This window comes from Centroberyx gerrardi, chromosome 24 (assembly GCF_048128805.1).
Source record: "Centroberyx gerrardi isolate f3 chromosome 24, fCenGer3.hap1.cur.20231027, whole genome shotgun sequence".
Taxonomy (NCBI): domain Eukaryota; kingdom Metazoa; phylum Chordata; class Actinopteri; order Beryciformes; family Berycidae; genus Centroberyx; species Centroberyx gerrardi.
In genome coordinates this window covers 8,358,925-8,384,250 of record NC_136020.1, presented here as the reverse complement: position 1 = coordinate 8,384,250, position 25,326 = coordinate 8,358,925, and the positions used below count along the sequence as shown (strand labels likewise).

General features: G+C 47.0%; 1 protein-coding gene across 4 annotated transcripts in view; it reads right to left on the bottom strand.

Annotated features, from left to right (window-relative positions):
* Nucleotides 1–25,326, bottom strand: part of LOC139916670 (fatty acyl-CoA reductase 1) — a 44,808-nt gene that overhangs the window by 9,113 nt on the left and 10,369 nt on the right. For all 4 annotated transcript variants that reach the window (XR_013504066.1, XM_078281856.1, XM_071905631.2 and 1 more), the window contains exons 2-4: nucleotides 17,069–17,359; nucleotides 4,159–4,334; nucleotides 322–501 (exon numbers count right to left, since the gene is read on the bottom strand). Coding sequence is in view for 3 of the 4 variants with exons in the window: in XM_071905631.2 (XP_071761732.1) it covers nucleotides 322–501; nucleotides 4,159–4,334; nucleotides 17,069–17,359 (647 nt within the window). In the remaining variant the exon portion in view is untranslated. The remainder of the gene's footprint in view (nucleotides 1–321; nucleotides 502–4,158; nucleotides 4,335–17,068; nucleotides 17,360–25,326) is intronic.

Genomic DNA, 25,326 nt, shown 5'->3' with positions numbered 1-25,326 from the left:
ACTGAGACAAATCCCTAGCAACCTTGGTTGATATGGCAATAAAATATTCAATCTTGAATCTACTGGTGTATGAAACCATTCGGATTTGCAGCTACTGGGTATTGCGGTGAATTTATCATTTATCTAAGTAGCTGTAGTGTTTTCTAGATGGCATATCCATTTATCAACTGGCATGCATCTTACCCAGTCTGACACACCATTAGGTGTTGAGAAAAAACACTGATGATTGGAAACACGGTTCAAATTCAACATCCTTCCTGGCATGAACCGAGCTAAATTGGAATCGATCGCATAACCAAAACCAACAACCCATCCACTCACTCGAGGGATTCGATGAGCTTCTTGGGCTCGACGGGCGGCGGGTAGATGATCTCGTCGATGTGCCTGCGGTTGCAGTTTGCATAGGCGGTGGAGATGTGGATGAAGGCCTCGAGGTGGTGCATCTGCTGGGCCAGGCTGAGGAGCTGCTGTGTGGCGATCACATTCAGCTGCAGGGCGTGTCTGTCAGAAAGAGGAGAGATACACGGTGTCAACAAGTGTGTGTATGTGTGCGTGGGAGGAGAGAGTGTGCGAGTGTGTGCGTGGGAGGAAAGGTTGCGCAAGTGTGTCTTTGCGTGTGGGGAAAAAAGGGTGTGCGAGTGTGCGTGAGAGAGAGAGAGAGAGAGCTCTAGCATCTCTGCTTAGGTATTTGCATGCAAGAATGTTTGTGCTCGCTGACGTTCGCTGAGCGTTCCATTCAATGGAATAGAATTTGCAGACTAGGAATATTAATGCATGATTATAAAGCCACAGCAGAACGGCACAAAGGGACTGTGAGACACAAACACACACTGAGAGGAGGGGAAGAGGAAGAGACAGAGGAGGGAAAAAAGAGCTCCTCTCTTGGTAAAAGGTGTTAGTCTCATAATTTTCACTTAACACCATTTTCAGCTTATACTACCTCTCATCCGGCCATAAGTACATCTATCAGCAAACATTTGCTTGGCTTTACGCCCGTACGAGGCGCTTCCACTGTGGCCTACACACCACCTCACTCGTCTTCCCATCACTTGGCATCAACACCAGTCTGTAGAGGACCTATGACAACTCCTGCAGTGGTAATGGAACAGCGTGCAGAGCCCATTTTGCCCAGGGGGGACTGCGAGAGCAACTGTGGGTCAGCTCAACCAGACACTGCGAGATAGAGTGCTTCTCTGGCGCTGTGTGGGTGGTGCCTGCATGCTTGAGAAGGTGTGTGTGTGTGACAGAGAGGCAGAGAGAGATGGAGAGAGAGTGAGAGGGTGCGTGTGTGTGTCTGTGTGTGGTGGGCGACGGGTCCACCGGCATAAATCCGATGTGGTCAGGCAGTGCCAGCTTGTTAGCGAGCGAGGCGGTGACAGTCGGCGTTGGGGTGGGGAGGGAGGGATGGGGAGATGGGGGGATTGGGGGGGGGTTAGGGGAGGACGAGCACTGTGTGGGCGTCCCATCCTCCCACCACCGTCTGGAACCATATGCAGTGCGTCGCGCCGGCAGGACAGTCATGGAAAGCCGGAGGCACCGCTGTGTCCCTTCCTGCCTCTGACTCATCACCCAACTGTTTTTGGTATCTTAATTTGGATGCGAGGCCTGGCGCAGCTTCGGCGGGCACGCTCAGTACCGAGTGTGGATGAAGACTTGCATAGGAACGGCCCCAGGTGTCAGTCTGAAAAGCCCCGGCCCGAGTCTCGACTCTTAAACAGGGAGGCCGACGTCTGATTTATGCCCCTGCACCGCTTTACAAGGCTGCCGGCCGCTACAGAGTAATGGCTCCGAGAGATGACAGAGAGATGGGAGGGGAAGGGAGACAGCCAGGCAGAAAGAGAGTGAACACGAGAGCGAAAGCTAGATGAAGAGGGGTGGAAAGAAAAAGCGAGAGGTGAAGGCCACTCCTAAAGAAAGATGGAAAGGTGAAGCGATAGAGAGAGAGGAAAGCCAGTCAGTGGGATAGAGAGAGAGATGGCGAAAGCAGTAACGGATCAATACAAAGCTGTGTGGAGTGCAGTCCGACAGCTTTACCCTAACTGAGCTGTCACTCATAGCTAATAGGTGTCCCGCCTCCCAACACCCATCTTCAGGGAGCCCAACCATGACGGTTGTCCAGCGCCGCCCCAGACATGAGTAATCTACCTCCACGCATGCATATACACACCAAGCACAGAGAGACACGCACCGTCCACAGTGGATTAATAGCCTCATCCCCCAGGACACGTTACCACTAGAATTCAAACAAGTCACTTTTGGTACCAAGGCTAATTCCTCTACATGTCTTTTTCAGCAAATATATCAGGAGGAGAAACAGAATCCGCACATTATCGGAGGGAAAAGTAGTATTTCCAAAGCACACTTCTTTTTTTAAATCACACTTTTTTACTCACTTAACATACTAAAATCTTCTTTTTGCCATCATAAGCCTGTTTGGGCAATCTCCTTTTTCCTGATAGTGCATTGATTCCATTTCCCTTTCTGTTAAAGTGCTTCTTATTTTAGACTTTATGCACCTGTAGGTGACCATATGGACTTGCCGTTTAAAGAGTTGTACACCATTTTTAGACGTGAAACCACCTCATGGATCCAGAAAGTAACTAACTCATATATTCACTCATTCACTCACTGTTAGCCTATCTGCCCCTAGAGGCCATTAGCAGCCATGGCACACAGGATGCTGAGAATCACTGTTTGGAAATTTTGGATTTGGTTCATGAAGCACAGGACACACAGGATGCAAAACAACACTTTTCTTTTCTCAACTGAACCAGAGAGAGTAAGGTAGGATAACTCGGTACATCTCCATGATTTACACATTTGAACAATTTATGGAAATGTGCAGACTTGAAAACATTTATTTATGGCAATGAGCAACAGCAGCTGCTTGCTTTGCATCTATGACACTGTGTGTCCTTGTTTATTTTTCAAGAGATACAAATGATCAAAACGGATCGCTTGTGTTGTCCATTGCTAGAGCCAGTCCTAAAGCTATAAATCACAGAGATACAGTTTATTGTGGCTGCTGATGATCATTCATTCCTTATAAAACAAAGTGTTTTGCAGAAAGCAGTGTGGCCTCTTTTTTTGAACCCTGGCTAAAATATTTCCTGGGTCGATAATTAACCTTATATAGACCCATTGATATCATTTCAGTCACTCATTCACATTCAAAATCAAGGAAGAGGAGGAGGCCATATAAGTGCAATTCTCCACAGGTGAGTCATAAGACCACATAAGTTATAGAGCCTGGTGAGCAGATCAGAGACCAGCACACCAGCTAAAGCACAGCGTAATACCTGTCACCTGCAGAAGAAATCATTAACTATGCCACCATAACATATCGATGAAGCACTGTCCCCACCAGGATTCAACAACAGCGCAGCAGACTGGGGCTGTGGCAGAGAGATGACACGATGTCCACCGTCTTAGTCTGATAACAAGCTGCATTTCATCAATGGGTTCAGCCTAACTGGCATCATGTTGGCTGGCTAGAAGCTATATTGTGCAGAAAGTACACACAATGCTATTGAAACTGCTATTGTATTTTTAAACCATTTGTTTGGTTTTGGTGAACATTATTTTGTGTTCCATCCGTTATTATGTCAGCAACTTCCCAAATTCAATATCTTCTGGGCTGATTACACAAACTACAGTATTTCCAAGCAACGTCTCTCTTCGAATAAAGACGAAACAATCTATTGTTCGACAGATGATCAAAACAAAAAAAAGACCCATGATGGAGCCGCTGCTTTCTCAACATCCTCACCCCGCTGTAAACGGCCCAGCTTCCTCTTTGCTCTAAATCAATAAAACACTGAAGCCAGCGCAGTGTACAGCACATCCTCTGGGGTGACGCTCCACAATGGGAACTTTCTGCAACAAAGCACAATTACCCAACAGGAACGAGATGGATGCCATTGTAGCTTCTACCGCTTTCTTACATTTCTCTGAACCAAAGGCTTTACTGTAGGTTGTAAGTAATATGCTTCCGAAAAGGATTCATAGAGGGATAATGACAGGAGACGGCAGTAGAAGGCAGTGATGAGTCAGAGTGTGTCGAAAGAGAGTGTGTGTGTGTTTTGTGTTTAAAAGAGGGGTAGCAAAGAGCAGATGAGAGCGTGCTTGTGTGCGTGAATCCACGGACGCGGGCCTCACTTGAGCGGCTCGTCGAAGCGGATGGTGGCGGCGCAGTGGAAGACGATGTTGATGCAGGCGGTGAGCTTCTCCACGTCCTCCGGGCTGATGGCCAGGCCGGGCTGCATCAGCTCGCTGCTGATGGGGATGATCTTCTGGTGGAAGTCGGGGTTGTCCTCCCGCACTCGGTCAAACAGCTGCCGGACACGTGGCAAAACACACACACACACACACACACACACACACACACAAGAGAGAGAGAGAGATGGAAACATAAGCTCACATGCTAGTTTAGTCATCAGCAGCGTTCAAGTCTGCATGACGAACACAGTGGCCTACTTTAATGCCAGTAATAATTATGTTCATATTGCACATGGCTGACTAGCTGTAGGGCGGGTCGTCTGCACAAGTGACTGAAGCTTTGACAGCAGACAGCACTTGCACTAAAACAGCACTAAAACAGCATCACAAACACAAGTGACTGAAGCTTTGACAGCAAACGAACAGCATCACAAAACAAGCTTCAGCAATGTAAATAGTCTCAAGTCAGCAAAGGCAGCAAATATGTTAGCTTGCATAATCCCCTAACACACACACACACACACGCACGCACGTATCCCTATCAAATTTGGATATCATGACTTGCTTCTGTTATGCATTGATCTGAGTGTCTGTCCTGTTTTGTTAAAAAAAACAATAATAATAAACGGATGGATGGATGTCATGAGATGGGTCAGAGAGGAGGAACAGCCAACAGCGCTACCCAGGTCTTGCTCAAAGACACTTCACAGGAATCAGACCCGTGTCTCTGACCACCAGCCTGCCCACATCGGTGCTCATTAAATCACCCAATTCAAATAAGGAGTTGTGACAGTGTCAATATTTGCATTGTCACCTGATGGCTGCTTGGTCGAGGTGGGCGGCAGGTGCGGCAGAAGGCTTGGGTTGGCACCTACAGTACAAAACTGACTGATGGTCAGGTCAGGTGATGCGGTGCTGCCGTGGTCCAATGAGCTTTTGTGAATGATGTTTGTCAGTCCCATGACTCAGACTGAGGTGTTTTCCCTGTCGGACGCCCAACCCTGGAAACGGCACACACCGGCCAGCGGCCGAGCCCAGAAAGTAAACCATTTAACGGACTCCCTGTTGTACGCATAAATGTCCTCTCCACGCCCGGTACATACTGTTCATACACCCCACCACTTCAGACTGAATATTTGTCCTTCTGTGCAGCAGAATTTGACGAAAAGATTAAAAACCCTGTGTTTGAATTGACATCCAAAAGTTCATACCTCTTGTCAAAAACCCAATGACTGCATAAAACAGCCTGACTGATGATGACAAGTGGGGTGTGGGAGTGGGAATGTGTGTGTGTGTGTGTGGGGTCAATCATACACTCTAATCATGCACTATATTTTCTGCACAATACATCACACATAACCATTACAAAGCCCAGCGTGTGTGATATTATTCCACCTGTTCACACTGCTGCTTGCTCACTGAGGGCCACAGACAACATTCCAACATAGAGGGGGGATTAAGTGAACTCTGGTCTAGATTTACGAGCGTGTGTCTGAAACAACCCCGATGCCACAGCGCTCCCTGTGGAGCGCACGCTGTACATCAGGCTGTAAATGAAATGAATGCGTGTGTATATTGTTGTGCTTTCTTTGAGCTGGTTGAGCAGCTCTGGGAGACGCTAATCAAAGGCAACAGAGGAAGTCAGTCAGATGTCATATCATGTCACGCATCTCCCCATGCAGTTCAGGTCAGGTGTCGCAGAGCAGTGTCGCATTCCAATCAACGGGGCTCGCATTTCACCGTCTGGCAGCTGCACACAGACAGTTTACAGATAGCTAGTGAATGATGGCATGAGGGGGAAAAACAAGAGAAAGAGGGTGAGAGAGAGAGGGGATGCGAAGGGATTGGCATGTAAGTGCGTGCTCTCTCGGTTATGAAATTGGCGTTCTGCATGTGTGTGTGTATCAGCTGTCCTAGTAAGCGGAGCACTCTTGCTGAAGGGGACAGATGTTGAGTTAAACAGCTTCAAACAGCTGTTTATATTCATGTTCTCCATCTATAGCCATCTTCCTCTTTGTATTTCTATCCCTCCCTTTTCCGACTTGCCGATGTTGTCCAGATTAGGAACAACTGAGGACAAGTCCTGATGTACGTAATGCCATAACCCAAAACCACGTCTAATGGAAAGGGGAAAAAAAAAAATCAGGCATCACAGCAGCTCTGTGGCTCTCCTCTACAGCACTGACATGATTTCTGTAGATATTGTAGTATTGCAATCATTATGTAATGCAAAAATCATAGAGCGCTGGAAACCTGGATTCAAATGTCTCCCCTCCCTCTGCTCTAAGCACACAGCTGGCAGTAATATACTGTAGGTGAAGTAACACACACACACACACACACACACACACACACAGAAGAGTGTGTGAGAATGTGGAGCTTTGCCACAAAAAATTCTCCAAATGTATAAATCAATATGCATTTAACTGCACAAACTTTTTCTTCTTTTTTGCAGGACTCTTCACGGAGCTGTTGATGGCATGTAATGATCTCAGTCAAACTTCCTCTTGAGGGTGTGTAACTAGGCAACACAAATAACACCCAGATTTTGGCAGCGTCCCATTACCCACAAAAACTTAGTTTGACCAGGAAGTCCTTAGTAAGAGTTCACTGTAAAAACAAAACTAAACTCGTCTCTCACAGTCCTGACGATCGTTCCCTGCCATGCAGCTATCAGGGAGGCTACAAACCCCGGTGAGAGAGAACGCAGTGTGAGAGATTATACAGATACCTACTGAGAACACTGTCAATCACAAAAGGAAGAGTGGCATTTCGCTTTCAATCTGGGATGGCTTTGCCAAGGCCGCTCGTGGATCAGCAGGTCGATGCATTCTTGAATCGCCCAGAAAAGCAAAAGGCTATTCCTTTTGTTTTTTTACACACACGCTGCCCTTTCATGTAGAAATACAGTCACAGCCAAACATCACTTTGGTAGTCTGACTGTCACATCCTTGAGGCTCGCAGCTGCTGCGGAGACAGAAGCCACATTAGCAATTCACAACTAGAAATAACTTTTAGAAAACCACCTCAAGGCCGCATTGAGAAGACTTGGGTTGACTGAGGAGGCAATCTAAACACAAACTGTTGCGTCATTCAAGCTTTGGGGAAAAAGCAAAGCGATTGGAAAAATGACTGTGGTTGTCACAGGGGTGGTATGACATGGGGATGGGAACAAATGAAACTCTGACTTTCTTTTTAAGGTCAGGGGCTTTACTGACTGAGGCTATACTGTCAAGGCTATACTGGAGGGGGAGGCAGAGAAAGAGAGAGAGAGAGCAAGGGATCAGTTTCTTTCCCGGCTGCTCACTTCACTCTTATCAGCACTGCTAGGTCATGGCAAAACTGTTCCTGCTGATACACACAGAAATACGCTGCTCATTCACTATGTACAATGCTATCACTTACTGTACACTTACAGGATGAAATCAAAACCACAACCTTCCAGTGTACAGTCTCACTCTACTACTACTACGGCTACTCCTATTACTAGCCCGGCTGATAACCCTGTCAAAAGATATTTGGGAAGTACCTCTAAGCCAAAGTTACATGAGGGAAAGACACAGAAGGGAGGAGGGAAAGCGAGAAGAGTGCATTAGGGTCAGAGGGGTGGATGAGGACGGAGACTGTGGGCCTCAGAGCGCTCTTTGTTATGGACACGGGGGGAGAATGGCATTGTGGGATTGTGGTGTCCTTTTGTCAAGAGGCTCTTTGGATGATCTGTGGTGCTGTGCCAGCCTACCACTGCTCTCATTTACCACCGCAGCCCACGGGCATAAGTGAGCAAACGGCCTTGTGCAGGAAGACAATACCCCACCAGTTTGCATTTCCTCGCCCTTTGGTGACAGGAAAAAAAAAAAAAAATGTCACCACAGCCATTCCTGAATATGGCAGCCACAGCAGGACTAGTGGTGGATCTTGTGGTCTGTCAAATGCAGCCATACTTCACAGAGCCAAGACGTCCAACCCCGAACACGGACAATATAGGCCATCTATAAAATATCAGGTCCGCTGAATGACTTTTCCTTTGCCTCAGTGGTGGAGCTGGCTTGTACATGTGGTTGCCAGTTGTCGTTTCCCCGCGCGAGAGACACCACCATTGTAAGGACCCCGGGGGCAGTAAATCCTCGTCCAGGGTGCTCCAAGCAGCCGCTCTGTGGACTTGCACAGAAACCCAACACTAATGGCACTTTCCTTTCAGCCCAGCAACCCGAGATGCCATTTAAACAGCCTCTCTTCTCACTAACTGCCCTTTAACTGGGCTCCGTTCTTTCACAGCCCCCTTCACAGAGAGCTGCACCCCGGAGCAAAGGGATGACAGAGACCGAGAGAGCGAGAAAGGCTAAGTAGAAGGGGAACAAATACAGTGAGAAACAGCGAGGGCAAAGCAACAAGAACGAGTTTGTTGTGTTTTCTCTGCCTTTGCTATTGTCCCTGAGGGTAGTGGTACCATAAAGCCCACTCTGCCTCATCTTTTTGGAGGTGGTCCTCATAAATGGTGGGTACAAGCAGGACTTGATGTGCTGCGGAGCGGAGTTAACCACTGTCACCGCCGTCTACACACTTTCAGATTTTGGTGGGACGCGGCTTTAAGTGCTTGGGTTTGAAAAACACAAAACACATTCCGCAAGTTTCCCCTCTCCCTGCTCTTGTGGTAACATCGGTTGGAGTCTGACAGGTAGCTGGGTCTGCGCCACCGTTGGTCCTCTCCCTGCTGAGTCAGCCGGACACAGCCAATCGGGGACGAGCAGGCCGGAAAATTTACAGTAGCTAGGTAAGGTCTGCCAAAGTATGTCAGACAGAAGCAATTAACGGCTGCACCCTCAGCGCTGACCTCCATTTCCTGACATGCACCGTCTAAATTAGTTGAATAATAGGAAGTGGGTAGGATTGCTGCCAAAAAAAGGGGGAAAAAAAACAGTTTCACTAAGGATATTATAATGACTAAAACTCCTCCAGCACTGTCGACAATTAGCATTAGCACTAAAGGCCCTAAATGGCAGAGGACGGCAGGAGCCATCATTATATCTCAGATACCAGGCCGAGGTTTCCTTTTCCCTCTGCTGAACTGACAAGAGCTCCAGGGAGGGGGAGGGGGGGTGGGGGGGCATGTTCAGGCTGAGGATGAGATGCTAACCCTGGGGAGAAGACAGAGACATGAGGAGTCCCATGGGAAGCTCTGGAGAAGGACAGACATGACGAATCCCTGGGGCTGTCAGTACATTTGCCAAGGAGAAAAAGGATTCATCTGCGCTCCTCTTCACTCGCTCCCTGTCCTCGCCTCCCTTGCGGTCTTCCGGTGGTTCAAAAACAGAGTTAATCAGCCCGTGTCACTACACAATTCCAAACTGCACCCGGGCACAAATCCCAAAACCTTTACGGTCTGAGCTGGCAGCTGAATTGTATGAGTCTCAAACTTGTACACTAAATTATAATTGTCTTTGAAATGCTGAGTCTTGCATGTCCGTTGGGACGCATCTGGATGCCAAGCAAGCTCTGGCAAGAAGATGTAGGATGCTTATTCTGAAAAAATTAAAATGCGCAAAATGATTTGGACTTAGTGATCCGTTTTATATATCCTTGTATAGATTTTATTGCGAGGTAAACTTTGACTACAGATAAATTAGAGTTACATTCAAGGAACAATCCCCCTTAAGAGAGACGATGCCAGCTCTCTTCAAAATTATCCAACCCTGAATCCCACAGCTTCTTAAGAGCTTAGGGGAGTCTTTAAGGATGCAGGGCGCAGCTCATCAAAGCAAACTAATGAAAATGGAGGGTTTTCTCGTGCCAGGCTCTGGGCTATCATCGTACACAACTCAATTGAGACGATCAATATCAACAGAGTAATAAGGTTTACGGTGACAGCAAATGCAGAATTTCTGTGCTCGGCGTTCGGTATGCCGATCGCATCGCATTCCAGCCTTATAGAGACAGTGACCTCATGCTGAGCCAAGGAGAATTTTATTGCCCTCCAAGAGCAAACCGACAGAAATAAGACAGTTTATGATATGTATGGCCCATGCGTTCACATAAAAAACTGCAAGGAATCGGCAAAGAAAAGTGAAATCTGCGTTTTGCTTCTTTGAGCTTGATGCTGACACTAACAGCTAGTTGTATCGACCATTCAGGGCCATGAAGATGATTGGTGAGGTGTTCAGGCTCTTCTGTAGACCGAAGCTCAGGCTGAGGAGTGCTATGCAAGGGCGAGCATAATATAAGAGCCTAGGTCAAAGTGCTGCTGCCATCAAACCCAGAGATTACACGGAAAGCTCCTCTCACACTGCAACAACTGTACAGACACATGGCATCGTGATAGAGCAGAGCAAATCAATCATGTGCTGTCCATCTGCCAGTGTGCGTGCAACACACAAACAGAACAAACCAGAATGCGCAAAAGCATCCTTTTTCACTTATGCCTGAAAGGCAACACCCCGGGAGCAGGCTGATGCTGCTGTGCATGGTGCATAATGTGTGTGTTCTCTATCAGATTGGTTTCAGGGTTTATCTGAAGGCAGAGATACTGCAGGGCTGTTGTAATCTTGATGAACATGATCCTCTCGGATATGGAGAGCAGCTTCTCATCTGTCCTGCCACCGGGCCCTGGAGCCTCTGCCAACCTTCGGCCCCTGTGCGGAAATGAAGCAGGGCCTCATTCATCCTGACCAGATCAATAACACCCACATACACGCAAACACACACCCACACATCTAAAAAGGGCCAAATAATAATAATACAGGGACAAGTCGATTCCGAACCCCATAGTAAAGCCCTAAGGGTCCAAGCTTCCATATTTCATGAAGATACATTTGTTGACTTCCTTTGCCTTTCCTCCAGCTGTTTATGCAGTGTTCACCATTTATCAAACTAAACCCAATACCAGAATTCCAGAGAAATTAAATTATGGGTCCTTCAAAGTTGCCCCTTCTCTTCAAGTTTAGTCATGCAGGTTATCAGAGTTTGACAAATTGCCATAAGGTGTTTCCCCAAGGCTCCATAGTTGATCCAGTAGTTTTTGCTTCTATGAAAGTGATTCACAAGGCAACACAGTGAGTCCTCACAAACATGGACAGTCAAAAAATGTTTCTTGTGCAGATTTTTATTACAGATTCTGATTTAATACGCATTCTGTACAGTCCCATGGCACATTCATGGCAATGGCATATGACTCTTTCTGAATATGTTGGAGGGGATTGTGGGAGTAATGTGAAAATTCACAGCTATGGTGTGAAGGTTCATAGTGAAAGCTACATTTTCACAATAGAATTTTTAACCTTCTTAAATTAAGTAGATAGTGCTCAATAAAGAACAGTTATGCATTGTACAAAATGATTTTCTGTACACCATGATGAAGTGATAGCACACAGTAGAGGAGTGAAGTGTCTCACCCCTGACTGATGGACCTGAATACACCTCTTGATAACAATGGCGCTGTGGTAAAAACTATCACACCAGATCTGCAGAGGGGCTTCTCCCACAGATGGCTGCGGGACCATCTGGATGTGGAGAGAGAAAGGTGGTTGGCAGACTCTCCATACACTGTGGGGACACTTCACTGGGCTACAATGGCCCCCTGAAGAACAGGCTCTTCACTACGCATGTGTCAGGCCTGCCTTAATGACTAAACCAGCGACGTTTAATGTGCTAATTTGTTTCGCAAACTGGAGTTAATTTGCGACCTAATTATACGCAAAAGCATTGGTTCCCCCTTGCCCCTCTCTCTGGGGAGACTCGCAGGCCTATTGGTTGCCTCTCAGCCTGCTCGCCTCCTGTACCGCCTGCCAACCAGCCGCAAATGAGGAGCAGCACTGTGCCAGGCTGGCAGCCGCAACCTCTCCCCCTCCGAGTCCCCATCTCTGGGTGGGACTCAGGCACAACAAATGCCCAAAGTCAGCCCGCTCCCTCTCATCTGTAAAAGTTGCTGTTTAAACAGAGCTCGGCACGCCTTAGACACGCTGCCATGCACACCGCCACACGCTAACTGCAGGATTTAGCTTTTGGGCCTGAATCAGGAGCGCGGGGCGGGATGGGAGCAGAGCAGGTCAAGAACGGCCCCGTGCTTTCGTCAGGATTGAAAGAGAGATGCTTCAGGTGTGCCTGCGCTGACAGCTGACATTAACAATTCAGGCAGGGATTTCATCAGTTCCACAAGTGGAAACACAGCACCGCCTGTTAGGGCCAGGAATCAATACATCTTGAATATTTATATTGTTGGAAAGATCACCTCTCTCTGGTTGCAAACAAGAGGAAATCAATACAACGATGTAGTCATGTTGGATCAGTGCTTGATATGGGCAGAGGGCTGCAAACCACAAAGCACGGGGCATGAGGGGGTTGAGATGCACTGCACACAGAGCATACGTCATTGTCTGGCACAAACATCCTCTCATTATGCTAGTCTCACACCAACAAACATTATCTGTGAACACACACATCAGCCATAATGATGGGAGGAGCAGAGTGGGCAGTTTTCTCTCTAGGGTTTACTTCTGATCTGCGCATATAGCAAAGACCACAGCAGAGAAAGAAAATTCAAAGTCAAGTAATTGCAACTATCCTTATAAATGCATGAACCCCTTGCACTGTATGTTACTGTGCATCCGAGGGGCTCTAATATGCACCAGGATCAACAATTTATAACTGCAATACCAAGTCTCCTAGAAACACATATGATCTCCAGCAGAAAAGGAAGAAGAAGTGACTGACAAGCATAACGAAGATGATCTGCACTTTCACCAATATTTCATCTGCATCAAATTCAGTAGAGTAGTGAGACTTCTTTGGTGCCACAGCTCCCAAAAATAGTAATTTTCAGTGAAGTTGTACAGCTGATGATGAATATCTATATATAAGCTGAGAGCCAGCTAAGTTAAGTTCCCATGTCCTGGCCTATTTGAGTAGAAACACATTTACTAACACTCCCTCAATTCATAACCCACCCTCTTGTTCCCATACCAAGCCACAGTGCACAGGGAAAATACGTGCGGGGGCGGGGCCTAATTCCTTTGCATCGACAGTGACATCACCATACTACAGCTTGAACTGAAGTAGACACTGTGGTATTCCAGACATGAACTGTTTATTACTGTGATACAGGAACTCACTTACAATGATAGGCGTATGTTTAACACAGTAACAAACACCCATGCCTCATTCTGTCCTACAGTCTATTTCAACTCTGCCCTGCCCTTCATCTGTAGTGAGTCAATGGCGGGCGTGTCATGACTTGACATGCCAAGATAGGGGAGATGAAATGGGAAGGAAGCGGACCACACCAGCATGACTCAACACTGTTGAAGATATACTGACTCTCACTGGAGGTTTTGGTGAGGCAAGACGGGAAAGGCTCAAGCTAGATCACAGAGGATACAAGCAATTCATAATCTTTATGATTCACAATGAACAATTCTCAGAGGTATTGAGTAAACATTGCCTGTGGCTGCATTTTCGTCATAATTTCTTGTACACACACACAAACTGAAAAAAAACAACCACGGCGCACATTGTCTCTCACTCCGTCTTCACACAAACTGACCCTTTATTTCAAACAGGGGTGAACGAAGGAGCAGGGGCAAGAAGAAAGAAAGAGGACAAAAGCGGAGATGACTCGTATTTGCCAAAGAAAGAACAACACAGCATCTGTTCAATAGGCGACTTGTTCGGCACCCGGCCTGCCCGACTGCTCTCCAACCCATTAGATGACATGTTGGAACAAATACTGTGAGCAAACACTCGGCCACATTCCCCTTTGGCAACCGTTGACAGTACATTTGTAGAACAGCGTAAGGCAGGTAGCCATTGTTTAATCAGAGGAGGCTGTGATAGGAGGCGGGATGGGTGGACGGAGGCTGATGAGGGAGAGCTGGGTGGGGCAGAATCTGGGCTGAGGTGCACTGTGGCAAAGGAATGCCTCAGATGATCCTGCAGCAGTCAGCACACACACACACAAACACAAAACTCAGCATCAGATAGAGCCATCTGGGTCCAAGCTGCCGTAACCCACTGATCAGCATGTGTGGAATAGCTTCCGAAGCAATCATCAATACAGCCATTCTACAGTAACACTGACCAAACCGTCCCCCATCCAGCATCCTGCCCTGTAGGCAAAATTCCACACAATTCCCCTTCCTACCTAAAGCATTCCTCTTCCCATCTCTCCCACCCAGATCCGAGCCCATCCCCGAGCCCATCCCCTTGCAGCTACAGAGCCGGCCTCGCAATATGAAGACGCTTCGCAGCCAGAGAGACGGAGCGTAAGACTGTTGCTGGGTTCAACAGTCGGTGGTGGGCGGGAAAGGCATGCCGAGGAGCAGGAGAGAGGTCCTGCGCGCCCCGTAGCCCTACATCTACCGAGTGCCTGACATGCCATTCAGCGCCCAGCACCGCGGCAAGGGCTGCGGGCGTCTAAACATTCCCGCAGAATAAAAGCAGCCACCGAGCCTTTGAATCGCTCTGTACTTCAGATGGTGCTTTAAATGTCAAAGTCGGAGCGGCGGAGATGCATAGGGAACAATGAGATTCCTATCCGCTTGTCCTTTTCCTGCTCGGGGCAGCTCCCCTGATAGCATCCTTTTAAAACACGGTGGGGACAGGTCGTTGGCCGTTACCTAGCAACAGGTGGTCTCTGAATGATACTGCCGTGGCTAGAAGGAAGAGAAGAGAGGCCATTTGGGCATGCCGCATGAAAAGAGGTGGAAAGGGGCAGAGAGGCAAAACCACTATTCGCCTTGATGAAATATCCTGATTCTGAATAGAATAATGCTGACCTGAGGGCTGGCATGAATACCAATTGGCACTTGAGGCTTGGTCATGGAAATTTAATGGCATCGCTTTTGAATGCAGACCGAGCACAAGTGAGTCTGTACCAGGAGCAGCATCAAAGCAGTGTCCTAATAGCAGACGCTTTTAGAGTGTTGGCAAAATCACAGATAAATTAGGCTTGTGTGATGAGATAGAGAAATATTGCAAATTTACATTTACAAAATTACAGTTGATAAATGAAGTGGGAAAGTGGCTGAAGATGTGGTTTAAATACTTGAATAGTAGCTAAATTACATTAGATAGTCAGTCAGTTTATATGCGATAGGAATGTCGAGATTTTTATATTTTGTAAGACTGACCATGTCAGGTTCACTGATTTCTAATCATTCCCCATGTGGAGGACACATTCTGAACGAAATGCACAGAATTCTGGGATACGGCAACTTTTGACACCACCTTTTTTCTACTTAATTACCTTGAGTCTGTGCGCTCTCCTCTGTTTTGGCCTCGTTAGGCTTCCCATTTTCTGCTGTGTTGCTAACATGTTAACGGATACAGAAGCGGGAGGGAGAGAACCGTTTGATTATCGCTGTTAGTTATTCTTTTCTTCCTCACAAGCCACAGCAGAGGAGGGAGCGTGCATTCGAAATGGCGTTTGAATTAAAAATCAGCCTGCTCGCTCCTCTCTCTCTCGCCCACTCTCTCCCCGTTTCTGCCGTGGAGAAATTACAGGGTGCTGTTAACTGGCGCTTCTACTGTTGTGCCGGAGCGAGCTAATTAAGTGCTGAGAGATGTATTGTGTAACATGGGGATGGCTGAGGCATCGGGTTCACCTTGACAGATGGAGGGGGAAATAAAAGAAACTCTAAGAAACACAAGCGCGGGGCTAAATTAGGGGGCAAATTTAAAAAAACGGCCATATCGGGCAGGAACAAAAACAACAACAAAACAAAAACAGCTGCTCTGCCGGTGTCATAGCAATGTGTAAAATAATGAATGCAGCACAATGATTCTGTGAGACCAGTAAAAATAGATGCTATTAGAGAGATAGAAAAAGAGAGGGGAATACAGTGTGATTTTGTTGGGTTTTCTGACAGTTTGAGGCCAATAACACCCAAACAGAACAGAACCGCAGGCCTGCAGCAGCTGTTTCTGAGCACATCAATACGTGTCCAGTGTCAATCCTTCAGTCCTCATTAAGCCCAACATAGTTTAGAGGTTTTTGTTGAGTCATGCTTTACCGCTCCGCCTGATATAGCTGACACCACCATATTTGGAGCTCCTCTCATCCCCCTCTACCTTTCCTCTTTCTCTCATCTTCCTCTGCTCCGACTTTGTCCTGTCCTCCTCCTCCTCCCTCCTCACCTTCTCCCTCTCTCTCTCTCATGTCCTTTTCTCATCTCCTCACCCTGCCCCCAATTCTTCCTCTCTCCCTTATCCGTCTCTTTCATTACAACCCCTCTCCTACCTAACCCTCTCATCTTCTTCCTCATCTCTGATCCATCCTCTTATTCTCATTCCAGTCATTTTCAACCTCCCATTCAGTTTCCCCGACTTAGTATTCCCGATCAAACCCCTGTTTTCTCTCGCTCTGTCTCTGTCTGTCTCTCTCTCTCTCTCCTAAAGTTTATCGATGAGCAATTGGACTCTTCTGAGGTCAATAAGTTCATTTCACCATGGCAACAGCTGCTGCTGTTATAATTCACAGGCAAATTTCTATGGCTCTGTAATATATACACCGCAACACCAATCCCTCTTTTGAATGATAATTTGAATAAACAGCCCACTAGACAATATGTCAAAATACATAACACCTGGGCTGCAGACCTTAAGTTTGCTGTTGTAATGGTTTGATAGAAGCAGGTTTGCCACTTTCTCTTAGAGTTGTTCTTTTCTTATTGCTTCCTTTTCCTACTTATTGACAATAGTGTTTCAAAGTCCGCTACCAATGTTAGCGGGATACTCACAGACGACGACGACACTTAAGATTAGAAGCAATTACCCCTCACACAATCAGCTGTTGCATTAAATCCAGACAAATATAGTAAAACCTCTATGACACATTACGCCCGAGTGCACATTTGTCCCTTACCTTGCACTTCATCATGTCGCTGACCCTCTGCTGCATGGACTGGCCGGCCTTGGGTCTGACCAGGATATAGAGGGCTTTGACCTCGGGGCAGGACCTCAGCAGCTTCTCCACCAGCACCTTGCCCATGAAGCCCGTGGCTCCTGTAATCAGCACGCTCTTGCCGGCGTAGTAGTCCGCTACCGACGCCATGCTGCTGCCCGCTGTGCCGCCGCAGACGTTTGTCAGTCTGGTCCGTCCGTCTGTCGTCTGCTCTCCCGGCTCGTCAAGGTCCCGGCCTTCGCCAGACGGCTTCTGCGGAGGGGAGGAAGGGGGTGGGAGCGAGAGGGAAGAGACGATGAATACGAGGGCAGGCAGCCACATAGTTTAGGGACCGTATCAGGAAGCACTTGTGAGGCTTATATAACGTGTGTGAATCCATGGTGAGTCTAAGTGGTGAGGCGGTGCAGAGGAGGCCAAAACTGGGCTGTGAATCACACTAATGTGATGACAAGGTTACAAGGAGAAGGAGAAAGTTATGGGTGAGGGTATAGCCTTTAATTGCTTCGGCCTGACATTTTTCTGGCAGACCTTAAACACACACTTCAACAAATTCAAAATGTTGAATGCTGCTGGTTCTCTGTCCTGACCTTCAGAGTGCTGGAAGAAGCTTGCAACTGGTATGCAAATGAGATGAATATTCATACCAGAGATAGGCCAATGTTCAGGGGCAATTAGATGTAGCTTGTGTGTGTCTGTGCACCTGTGTGTGTGTGTGTGTGTGTGTGTGTGTGTGTGTGGTGTTGGCTGTGTGTGGTGTTGGCTGTCTCTACAACCATGTACAGGGCCAGGATGACCAAGTCAAGGTCTGGGCCCCTGGGGAGAAGGGGGGTGAAAGGTGCAATGACAGGCTACATACATCTCATTTAAACCAACACCATTAAGGTTTCAGATGAATCAATCGACACGGCTTGGGCTCTTAGTGAGGAGGTGTGTGTGTGTGTGTGTGTGTGTGTGTGTGTGTGTGTGTGTGTGTGTGTATAAGTGATAGAAAGCGTGTGAGAGTGAGAAACAGAGTGAATGAGGAACAAAGATATGAGTAATCACTGAACCCTCACCCTCTGAACCAACCACAAAAGGAAAACACACACACACACACGCACGCACACACACACACACACACACACGCACACACACACTCCTCTGAGGTGGGACACTGTGACCCTATTGCTCCCGTATCTCTGCCTCTCTCAAACCACAGCAGCACAGTGCGTACAACTAATTCACATCGCTCCATTCCACTGTGCTGTTCCCAAAGATAAAACCAGAGGATTAGACACACTTTAACCTTGTTTTGGAGACACTGCATGACATCCCAGCCATCACTGCATAGGGTTTTTGTTTGTGTAATCTCCACTGTTCTGCACAAGGTCTTAGTTGTGTGTGAGGGGTTTTCTCAGAACGTGGCTTGGCGTGTCAACTCAGGGTTGTCCTTGCTTGATGAGATTTACATGGGACTGATCCAACCCCGCGTTACCCAGTAGCCTCGGCAAGCCGCAACATTTACACAACAATCTCTACGCATTGAAAGGCGGGCAAAATGAACAATGCCTCTACACAATGGCTAGCGCACCTGGCTCACAAAAGACAGACATTTACCTAAGATAAAATTATTTTCATTCGCTTCATTCTTCCAATGAATTTTGACGTGTTATTGAATGTCCAGTCTCCCCCCCCCTTCCCTTCTTTGGGGACCTAATTGGATCAATTCCTACTCTAATGGCACTAGTGTAATGGACTGTGTCTGCTTATTTGGGCCAACTCAATACAATAAATCAGGTGCTGTGTCTACTGCTTTAGTGGTGGCAGGCGGCCAGGTCCTATGGGGGGAAAGTCCTGATTACAACACAGACACAAGACAGAGGCTGATGTGGCTGCTGGCAGTCAGGGGGCTCAGTGTGGTCAATAGCTCAGGTACTGGCTTGCCCCCAGTGAACTATTAGTGGACTGTCTGGAAGGAGCAGCGGACGTTCACATACAGTAGGCTGGCCAAGCTCACTTCATTTTCCCGTCAAGTCAGGGATTTCTCCACAATGATTGCTCAGCCTGATCGGTCTAAATGCATTTGGGGCGCCTGTGGGTTCAATTAATGTACCCAACTGAGCCCCAATTACATTGAACATGTGATTCTGGTTGGCTTACAATGTATATGTGATGTTCTACTTTTTGTTGCTATTGGTGTGTTGGTTGGTTGGTTAGCTACAGTTAAATGTAATGTGCTAATTCCAACTGCACTCATCATCTCCTCCCAAGGTCTTGGAGGACAGCGGCTTCCCAGGGGGAAGGGATGCCACGACCCCAGAGATGAGTCACAACCAGGCAGGCGGGCGGGCGGCGGGGAGCGCTGCAGTGTGGGGGTGAGGCAGAGTGCATCGCGCATATGAAGCCTGTCAAAACCACACTGAGATAAAAATGCCACAGCGGGCCTTTATTGGCACTTTAGGAAATGAGTGAGTGCACTGGAAGTTTATCAAGCCTGGACAACAGAAAAGGTCAGTGTAAATGTACATAGCATTCAAATGTACTGAAAGATATGAGTGTGTAGCTGGCTTATCATGCACACCATTGTGCTCTCAAACTGTGGCCTGGGCTGCATACAAAGACACAGTAAAATGTTTTACTCAGATCACAGAAATAAAATTAAACCCATTCTTTAATTAATCTTTATTAACTTAATTTATTCCTAAATTTGTAATTCTACCAGGCTCTTTAGTAGGGGTGCAAACCAACATTTTTATGATCTGTAATATGATTCGAGAAACAATTTGGGCAAGTGGAAATTGAAAGTGAATGGTGAACTTCGAAATCAACAAGCCACTGTGGTTTGTGGTTATACATGCAACATAACCGTAGCAGTGTGTGTAGAAAAAAATGTCACAAGCAATTTAGCCCTTTGTTTAACCTCTAAGCTTTATATATAATCCACAAACAGGAGTAGTACAGTATTATTATGGATTTCAATGTCTTTTGCTGAAGTAATAGAAAATGTACTTGTCAGTCATATATATATGAGTTATCAGTGCTCCTCCAGGAACATTGTCTCTAGCCTGTATTGAGACAAATCGGAGCTACCTCCCGTTTCTGTTTGACAAGTTTAACATTTTATTGTCTGAGACTTTGCCCTCATTTCCCTCAGAAAATAAACGGAAAGAATGGAAAGCAATTCATGCCGTCATGTGACTTCAGCGATGGTTTCCCTGTGACTCAGAGTGAGGCTGGCTGCAGCTCTGTCTCTCTGATCAAAGCATTGTGTTGGATGTGTGGGCTAAAAGCTCACAGCCACGCTGCCAATGTTGATGTGCATTTGTGTGTCACCAGGACGACGATGCACCGATATATCACGGGCCTGTTAGGAGTGGATGACAAGCTTCCTGTCTCCGGTTAGCATCATCCTCTTTTGTAGCCAATCAGGGAAGCGGGCCGGGTGTCACGGCTCTTTCGGTCTCGTCTAGCCTCTGCCAACTAGCCTGTTGAAACGCTGCAGCTAATGGGATGCCTACTTGTAAAAGTTGGCCCTTGTAAAAGTTGGCACTTTGTTGGCGAAAAACTGACTCTTGATCAGTGCTTTTAGTGGTTCAGTGGAGCTATGATTTGTACACAAGACAAGACGTATGTGTGTTTTTCCCTCTGCTGCGGTTCTTTCATCCTCTCTCCTGGGCTGCAGATTCCCAGCAGTGTCTGCCGAAGGACAGAAGACAGGAACCGAACCCTCCAGAGCCAGACGTGGCCCAGATAAACAATGCACACAACCTTTTTCTTCCAGTTTCTTCTTGTATTTACTTACTTTCTGTCCATTCGTCTCTTTGCACATGCAGTACAGAATCACATCACATGCTCATAAATGCACACACCAATGTACACACACTCTTTATGATAAATTCAACATACAGTACATCAACCACGTAACAGGTGGACCTGTGTATCCCTTTGATTTACTCTTTTCCACCGGCCTGCATCATGTTCTGCAGTAGAGCAGTAGGTGTCACAGGTTGAAACTAAAGCATAGACTCGAACCAAAGAGTTCAATACCCAGGTGAAAGCAAAACTACCAACAGTTTCACTTCAGTGCACAAAACTCATCCAATATTAAGCATGATATGGACAGATTTCTTATGGAGATGATTTGCATCCCTTTTCCTCCTGGCTCTGTAACTCACGGCCTAATATCTACAGGTTTGCTGCCCTGCATGTGCACCCACCAAACTGGAGGTCACAGCCAAGGTCCTCTGCTGAGGCCCCCGGCCGGCATACCAGCACTGTGCTTCAGAGAGAGCACATCAGAGAGATTCCCTGGGGACGCTGGGACAAGGGCAGAGGGGGGGCGGGAAGTCACTGTGGATTAACGCCTGACAATGGAAATGTTCCTGCAACTAGAAAAGTGTTGGGGTGGACACGCACACCCCTGCTCCCTGATCCTCAAACACATACACACACACACCAGGGCATTCTTCTCAGGTCATACCCCCCGCCCATCAGTTAGGCTGATGGTGTGCAGCCACATTCTGCTGCAAGCCAACATGGACACAGAAGCCACACTGGTTATGTCAAGGAGAGTCCACTTTGTCACTTCTTACAGAGACAAACAAAGGGATTAATGGCCGAGGTAAAATAGTTTTGGAGTTGCGGTTGGTGCAAGCTGAAACTTGATTTTGGACCGTGCTCGAAACATTTCAGACGTCAGAAACAGGAGAAGCAATGCTCGGGTTTAGAGGAAACAACATTCAGGGAAGCATCAGACACATCCAGGCATGCATGGATGCTCTCTCACAGCTCCGCTTCCCAGAGGCTGCCAATGTGTTTCTGTATTGTTTGTTCATTTTTGTCACAATACAAATAAACACGTTAAACAACAAATTCTTAACTCTAGCTCCGCTTTTAAACCCAGACTCCAATAATCTGACATTTTTTTTAATGCAAAACAGAAAACCTATGGCCTCAAATAAATCCCTTAACTCATAATCGTCAATCATACGGATAGCAAAGGACAAGCAGAATAAAGCTTAGACTGTGCCTGTCTGCATTAGCCTCGTTGTGTTGTCACTGACAAATAAGGTAGCATCCTTTTTAGACTCTGTACTATCACTTGAAAGGAAAGGTCAAAGTAGCGGGCAGCAAGGACGGCATTAAAAACCTCAAAGGAGCAGCTTCTCAGGTTATGATGGCATCTTGACAAAGTACTGCATCATGTCCAAAGTCACTCAGGGTCATTTCCAAAATAAAGTTTGGAGATGCTTAGGGCATAGGAATGTACCTCAGCCGCAGAGGTTTACCGTCATGCTCGGCTAATGCTGTCGCACTCTGGCCTTATTCCGTGTTTCCTTTTTCCTTTGACTGAGGGTTTTTCAGTGCTTTTCCTCAAAGCTGTTCTCCCCGGGAGGTCCGCGCTGTTTGTCGGCGGCGGGTTGTTTTAAGCCGCAGCTCTGCAGTCCTTCTGCTGCCTCGGGCCTTTCCTCACACAACCCCTCCATTAGTGGGTCAGTCGAGTGCGGCTGGAGACACAGGGAGAGTCGAGCTCTACAGCTGCAGACTGGCTAAGAACATTATAAACGGACAAAAGCCGGCCAAGCCAAGAGGGGAGGGAGGGAGTGTGGGAGAAATAGAAAGACAGAGATCAGCGAGAGGCAGCCAATAATTAAGGCAACATTAGTCAACTTGAATACCAGTGCCAGGCAACACAAAAGATAAGTCAGTCCCTTTTGCTGAATAACACAGTGCCAACAGCGGGAAAAAAAAACTAAAAGGCACAGTTAAAGTCTGCAGCAACTGCGGGACGTCATTTGCCCATGCCAACATGGAGGCCTCTCAGACAACGGGGCCACATCCAAATGGTAAACACAAGCCAGGAGACACTCGGGTTTAAAGGGTTGCCAGTTGCCAAGCGAGTCCCATCTCAGGATCCCAGCAGTAACGCAGGAGCCGGCAGGACCTGCTTGTACAAGTTCCCCAGACACAATCAGTCTAGCCATCGCCGAGAGAGACTGATGACAATCGGCGAGGAAGGCGTGTTGGTCATCAGTAGATGAGGGGGAACTCCAACTATGGCGGGATGAGCTCGGTAAACTGCTGAAAGTAAATGATTATGCGTCCAGTCTCAACGCCAAGTATGGCTCTGTCAGGCTCAACGCGGTGTGAAGGCATCCGCCGGCCCAGGTCTCTGTGAGAATGAGTGTAGAGGAAATGAGTTCTCTGCTATCTACTGTGTGTGTTTGCCTTTACCCTGAGGGAGTGGACGAGGGTGGGCTAATGACCTGCTCATTAGATTAGATTATTAATGCTCTTGGAAAAAAAGAAAAAGATATTATAAACTTGAGTGACTTTATTACGACTAGCAGTGGGAGGAGAAATAGCTGGAAAAATGAGAGCGCTCGTCCAGATGAGTTGGTTTAAAGCACTCGCATACTGTATGTTTGAAAAAGTTCAAACAGTCAAATCCCAACGCATGACACACACACACAGTCCATGCACTCCTTCCATGATGCATCACCATTAAACATAATTTCCTGCTTCCTCCATCTCAACTCCTCCGCTACAGTATGTAAGGTTGAGACGTTACACTGGACACAAACCCACTTCATTACACTGCACTTTTAAAGGGCCCTTGTCCATGATTGCATTACCACACAAAAACAAGTCAGGCAGGTTCTTTATTCCACTTCATTTTTTTGTGGGCAGCTAAAAGCTAATCTAATTAGAATTAATTATATTAGCTGTGGGCTTCAAAGATTTAAGCTCAAGTCTCTTTAATTTAATCTAAGAGAATTTCTTTGGTTTTTTCCCCCCCTTTTAACCGGAGTCACTTTCAAAATTTCCTATACAAATGAAGGTCGTTGCTCACTATCAGATATCTCGCCACAGGAGATTGGATGTGTGAGAGAGTGTGTGTGTGTGCAGGCACATGTGCATCGGTGCATCGTCTACATTATGCCTGATGGTAGAGGGATTCTGTAATTACACCAGCAGGCTCTGAGTGACGGGGCCTCTTGGTGCTGTGGTGTCAGTTTACGCCTGGCTCAAACCCAGACCAGGAACAGTACTCAAAGCGCTGTGGCGGGGTCAAGAGGTCAGAAACCTGCACCATCGTCATGGTATGACTCTCAAGCACCTCCGTCGAGTAACAAATCTCACTGGCTTCCTACATTGGCAATAGTCTTACCCTAGGGATAAAGTAGAAGGCCTATAAGTTTGTCTATGTGGTGTATGATTTAAAACTTATTCACATAGTAACATGACATTCAGAACATACGCCTTTAAGTCCTGAGGCACTTGATTTCCCAACCTTTTAAATAAACATGACACTTCCTAGAAAGATGTCACATATATGGCATTGTAAAACTGTGCAGATTTTAAAACATGACATTATGACACTCTACAACAAAGGTGTGAGCGTGAGAAATGCCTGAAACTGTTGTGAACTGATCTGCAATAAAGTGACAACTTTGGTCTATAACTGTAGTTGTCAACCAATAAAATATTTTAAAAGGGACACAAAATGCCCAGACAAAGGTCAGCTGCAGAGAGCCCAGTGGTTGTTAATGACTGGTTTGAGACAGCCGTTGTCACCGTGGCTGGCAAAGGCCATTCCTTTCAGCAGCCTGACAGGCACATATATGTACACATGTGGCGGAGATGGGCACGGGCTTTAATTGGTGACTCTGTTTCAAGCCCCTTATCATAGAGACAGATACAGGCTGGGGCATTAGGGCACAGCGGCTCTGTCACTTATCCCGCAGGCTCATTTTCCTAATGTGGAAAGAGGGATGGATAGGGATATCACTTGCGGGGCTCAGCAGCTGATTCTCCGATGCTGCCTGCGCTGCACTCCATATGAGCCGTCTGCCGTTTGATCTGGGCCGATCGATTACTTGATAAAAGAGGACTCAAGTCAACCTCCTTGCCAAGAGTTGTACGCATCAGTCTTGCATTTACATGCATGAGGGTGAAGCGCAGCCTCAAGGCCACGGCATGGCTACACCAAATCTTCTACTCCATGACGTGAGCGTGCTTGGGAGCAACACAGAACCCGCCAGCCTCGAAACCTATATCTGTGACAGATTGGCCTGATCAAGTATCGGGTGATGAAGATAGATTACGGCGAACAAGAGATGGAGAGACACATGAACAATTCAGAGTAATGTACTACTTTACGCACATACTCGATACCTTTGCCTTGTTTTGCTGCCAGGACTGAGTCTATAATTAATGAGGGGGAGATCTGGCGTCAT